A 5,220-nucleotide genomic window follows, 5' to 3' on the forward strand; every position below is an offset into this window, starting at 1 on the left:
ATATATATATATATATATATATATATATATATATATATATATATATATTTACCATAATCTTCACTTCTGACGAAATTTCATTCAATATTTATTTTATATTTTCCCCTAAACATCAAATTGTTTTATTTTGGTAAATTTTCCATTAAGCTACCGGATATTAAAAAAAAAAAATCTACCGGATATCCTTTGAGTGTGTTCCCAGTTACAGTGTTCGGGTCATCAAAAAGTTTGTTTCCGGTCTTCCGCTTTTACGAAAATAAAAACCAATAATTCTTCTTGTCTTTCTAACACAGCATAGTTTATCACACAGATTAAAAAAAAATACGAAAACACCGCGAAGCTCTGCATTTCATAAAAATAAATTGTTCGTTAAAGTTACCATTTAAACCGCTCCGTGTGTAAACATGACAAAGACTATGAAAGTTCCGCCCGACACGAAAACAAGCATCACGGACTGAACTAAGGATTTATAGCAGGTATTTATTTTAAACAAGCTAAAGTGTTGATGTGTCTATCAAGTCCTACATATAAGCGGAAGCTTCTGGACTCTATATAAAACTGCTGAGTGTTTAGACCGGGAGCTTCTTGGACAACAAATGTTTCTTGTTTCAGGCCTGGAGCTCCTGGTTGCTGATCATGGAGTCACTGAACACGTTTGAATCAGATATGGAGCCTGATGAACAGGGCAGCTACTCCCTGTTTCCTGCTTTGGACAGCATAGCTGGTCTTTCTGGGGCTGCCGAGACTCTGGACAGGTCGAATCCAAACGTCTCCTCATTGTTAGAAAAACAAAAACATCCATTCAGGCTGTTTGAATTGTGCATGTAATCAAAGCCAGACACGATGGAGAAGTGAAATTATAGACTACAGTACATCATGTTTTGTATTTATTAACCCTAACTGTTACATTAAAATGTTTATAACATATTATCCCAGAGAAATGCAGTCAGATAATAGTTATTCTGATGCAGTGTGGGTGCGTTTGTGTTGTTTTACTGGTTTTATCTGAAATATTTAGTTTCCCGTCTTTGCAGTGAACCACCCAGTGAAATGGCAGAGAAACCAAACCTGACGTGGCTCGATGCAGCTCAGGTATTGTGGACATTTTCATCGCAACTCTTCAGTGTATCTGCATCACTGTGCCATCTGCAGCTTTGACTGCTGGTTCACAGCGTTTTGTTTCAGTGACGAGGATGTTTGTGTGCAGATCGTCTTGGAGGAAGCCGGACGTCCCATGCACATCAAGGAGATCAAACAGAGAATCATCGACCGGGGACTTGTTCAGTCAAAGTACAGCAATCCTCCTCTTTTGACAACGACATTTTGTTTTAATCCGTCCTAACTTTTTTAGTGTTATCTGTCCTGTATTAATGCAATAATATCTAGCTGTAGTAAACCTTCATGAAGCAGCTAACCTTGATCCTCTCCCTGACAGCGCCAAGTCGAGCCTGGAGGCTGTCATGTACCGTGAGGTAAGGCCCGTGTTCTGATCCTGTCCCCTGCTCTTGAAGTTGAACATTGCACTCATGAATTAGCGTCTCTTTATTTTTCCGTGTTTGTCCCATCCTGCTTTATTGACCTTGTCTTAGTTTTTTGTTTTACAAAGATAGACATGTCTTGGCTGTGATTGGATCAAATGCACAAAAACCTGCTTTATTCAATAATTATAGAGCTGATCTAAACTGACCCCCAGATTTCTGGAGCTAAGCATAGATCTTCCAGCCCCGCGAGCATTCGGCCTCAGTCTCACATTATGTTTCAGACACAAAAAGGCAGCAGGCGTTTCAAGAGGATTGAAAACAGAAATGGAGTCTTTGCATTACTGGTGAGTTGTCTAGGATACTAACGAGCACTTTAACCAAAGCGGTAAATGGTAGAAGACATGTTACTGACTATTTACATGACATCCATAAAACGACATCATCTGGACAGTAATGCGCTACAGTTTCTATAAAGATAAATTAGTTTCAGAAGTAGCAAGCATATCACAGGATCCACAAATGCATGAACAGTTTTTCAAACACACATTTCAAATTGCACAAGTAGGAATATTCTGCACATATAAATGGTAAAATACACGTGCACAAATCACCTGCTGTGCACGGATCAGCTGCCTGCGAATGTGACTTTTGAAACTCTTGCTTTTCCAGATTCACAAAAGTAATGCTGCGTTCAAGGTTGGCTGGGACATCTGAGTGTTACCACATTTACTGAGTTATTGGGAAAAGACATGTCTAACCTGGCCCAGTAGCTCATACCCTATTTATGAAAACACAAATGTTAATTAGTTTTCCCACAAGATCAATAATCTACACATTTTTTATGTTTATTTCAGCTGTACAGTCCACAAAATTAAAAAATTTTTTGTGGATAAACTACTGTAAACTATATATATTCTGGCATTTTTTTGTACAGGAAGCAAAAACTAGAAAATATTTGTTTTCTGTAGTTTTTGCAAAGGAAGATTAATCTAAATGTTTGAGTAGTTTATATCAAATGTACAGTTCACACACAAAAAAAATTCAATTCAATTCAGTTTATTTATATAGCGCCAAATCACAACCATGTTGTCTCAGGGCACTGAACAAAAACATTCACATACAGTAAAACCCAGTTAGTAAAGTTCTCTATCTAAGGAATCCAGCAGACAAGTTGAATCTTGGCTTCGTTGCAGTCTCCCATCCTGAGCAAGCACAGTGGCAACAGTGGAAAGAAAAATAATCCCTTTTAAAAGGAAGAAACCTCCAGCAGAACCAGGCTCAGGACAAGCGGCCATCTGCTTTGACCGGTTTGAGAGGACAGGAAGGAGAGACAGACGAACACAGAATGGTAGGTCCAGGTGTATCTGAAAGACAAAAAAAACACATGTTAAGGACAGAAAAAATAATTACAAATACAAAACAGGTTGAGCAGAGTAAGTAAAGACAGTAGCAGAGTGAAAAGTGTGGTCAGTTTGTCCTCCAGCAGTCTAAGCCTATAGCAGCATAATTAAGAGACAGCTCAGGAAACTCAAGCCGACCTTAACTATAGGATTTAGCAAAAAGGAAAGTCTTAAGACCAGTCTTAAAACTGGATAATGTGTCAGCCTCACAGACAAAAACTGGAAGTTGGTTCCACAAGAGAGGAGCCTGATAACTGAAGGATCTGCCTCCCATTCTGTTTTTGGAAACTAGTAACAACAAGTAAGCCTGCAGCCTGAGAGTGAAGTGCTCTGTTAGGAAAATATGGAACAATAAAATCTGTAATATAAGATGGAGCTAGGTTGTTGAGAGCTTTGTAGGTTAGAAGTAAGATTTTGAATTCTATTCTGGATTTGACAGGGAGCCAATGGAGAGAAACTAAAACTGGAGAAATATGATCTCTCCTACTAACTCCAGTTAAGACTCTGGCAGCAGCATTTTGGATCAACTGAAGACGTTTTAAGACATTTTTGGACATCCAGATAATAAACCATTGCAATAGCCCAGTCTAGACGTGACAAATGCATGGACCAGTTTTTCTGCATCATTTTTAGATAAGATGTTTCTAATTTTAGTGATGATACACAGGTGGAAGAAGGCAGTTCTAGTAACGTTTTTAATGTGGGGGATAAAAGACATGTCCTGATCAAAAATAACACCAAGATTTTTAACATTAGAGCTGGAGGACATATTAATGCCATCTAAGGAGGGAGAAAGACTGAAAAATTAATTCCTAAGCTGCTACGTAAATTAATAAAATAAATACTGTAAATTGTATTTTCCCGGTAGTTTTTCCACAAGAAAAAAAAGTTAATTTCCTGGAATTTTTGTAGTAATTTTTGTAAATCAGGAGCAGTAAAAAGTCTTGCGTCACATTCACAGACTGGTCCGTGCGCAGCAGGTGATTAGTGCACGTGTGTTTGACATTTTGTAAGCACAGAATATTCCTACTTGTGCAGTTTGAATTTTGTGTTTAATAAACCGTTGACGTGTTTGTACAATTAGATGTTTGCTTGCGTGCCTAATTTAGAGACTAATCTTCATAAGTGTCACTCTGTGGAAAATAATCTGAAGTTTGCAAACATGTCGTTTTTGTGGTTCTTTGTTAAAGTGAATTGCCCCAGATCAGACCCGAGAGGAACTGAAATGTTTGGTAACTGAATGTTTTCAGCACAGTTAATAATCAGTTTGTCATTTCACGTGAAGCGTTCATCTTTTTGTCTACATTTCACCGTCCTGAGGTCGGCGGCTGCGTTAACGTGCGATCCTTCCAACGCGCGTCTCTTTTCTCCTCGCAGACCGGTGAGGAGCGGCAGCAGGCCCTGCAGGCCTTCACCGCTCAGGCTTTCCTCACCTCGCCCTCAGCGAGCACCGCCTCCGGTGCCTCGGCGCCGGCCTTCCCGGCTCCCAGCGGCTCCTCCGAGCAGAAACCCAAGACGAAGAGAGGCGCGCGAAAAACCCAGAAGGAGAAGTACCGGCTGAAGTACCTGCGGCTGCGCAAAGCTGCTCGAGCCATGATATTTGTGAGTAAACTGAGCTGCTGTTTCAAAACAACAACAAGCATCAAGGTAACAAACAAAACAAAATGGATTCTAACGCACCGACGCGTAGATGAAAGTAATAAACAATTTCACATAAAGTTAAGACAAGTTGGAACAAGATGCTTCAAACACCACAAAATGTTTACGTTTGGTCGTTTGCCCCGACTCTCATGAGCTCTGAACCCTCAGGAGAACGCCGCTCTGTGTGACGAAGTTGCTCACGTGGAGGCGAAGTTTCTGAGAGCGAAGGAGGAGCGCAGGTGAGGACAGGGCTGGAGCTGACCCCATCATCTCTTCATGCTCTAAACCCAGATCCCTCTGTGGTTGGACGGTTCTACAACAGACCCGGTTCATGTTCAGGTGTCCTGACTGAGCTGCGTGCTGTTCATGAGTGACCAGGTGTTTTGTCTGCAGGTTCTTGCTGAAGACCCTGTTACAGTACCAGTCCGTTTCAGAGGGGGAGGTGCTGCCAGCACCCAGCTCCCTCCCCCCGGTGCCGCCGGTGTCCCTAACCTCAGGTTCTGCAGGGCCTTCTGGACTCTCTGTGCCCCTCAACCTGGCGTCAGCGGCGTCAACGGGAGAGGAAGGACTGCTCAAGAAACCCAAGAAGGAAAGGAGAGAACGAGGGAAGGAGAACGGGAAGGAAGAACGTGAGTACAGGAACCACTCAGTACAGGAACCACTCAGGACAGGAACCACTCAGGACAGGAACCACTCAG

At 41.5% G+C, this 5,220-nt stretch overlaps 2 protein-coding genes across 2 annotated transcripts in view; both read left to right on the plus strand.

The window, feature by feature from the left end:
* The window catches only part of LOC119410844 (collagenase 3-like), a 9,031-nt gene extending 8,733 nt beyond the window's left edge, over positions 1–298 (plus strand). The window contains exon 5 of the mRNA XM_037677766.1: positions 294–298. Coding sequence (XP_037533694.1) covers positions 294–298 — 5 coding nt within the window. The remainder of the gene's footprint in view (positions 1–293) is intronic.
* A 114-nt stretch (positions 299–412) lies between these two features.
* tbrg1 (transforming growth factor beta regulator 1) overlaps positions 413–5,220 on the plus strand; it is a 12,996-nt gene continuing 8,188 nt past the window's right edge. The window contains exons 1-9 of the mRNA XM_037678104.1: positions 413–476; positions 613–755; positions 1,035–1,092; positions 1,208–1,290; positions 1,436–1,472; positions 1,763–1,825; positions 4,259–4,483; positions 4,691–4,761; positions 4,916–5,151. Of these exons, the coding sequence (XP_037534032.1) occupies positions 637–755; positions 1,035–1,092; positions 1,208–1,290; positions 1,436–1,472; positions 1,763–1,825; positions 4,259–4,483; positions 4,691–4,761; positions 4,916–5,151 (892 nt within the window). The 5' untranslated portion in view covers positions 413–476; positions 613–636. The remainder of the gene's footprint in view (positions 477–612; positions 756–1,034; positions 1,093–1,207; positions 1,291–1,435; positions 1,473–1,762; positions 1,826–4,258; positions 4,484–4,690; positions 4,762–4,915; positions 5,152–5,220) is intronic.

The sequence above is a fragment of the Nematolebias whitei genome, chromosome 6 (assembly GCF_014905685.2).
Source record: "Nematolebias whitei isolate Nwh7 chromosome 6, NemWhi1, whole genome shotgun sequence".
Classification (NCBI taxonomy): domain Eukaryota; kingdom Metazoa; phylum Chordata; class Actinopteri; order Cyprinodontiformes; family Rivulidae; genus Nematolebias; species Nematolebias whitei.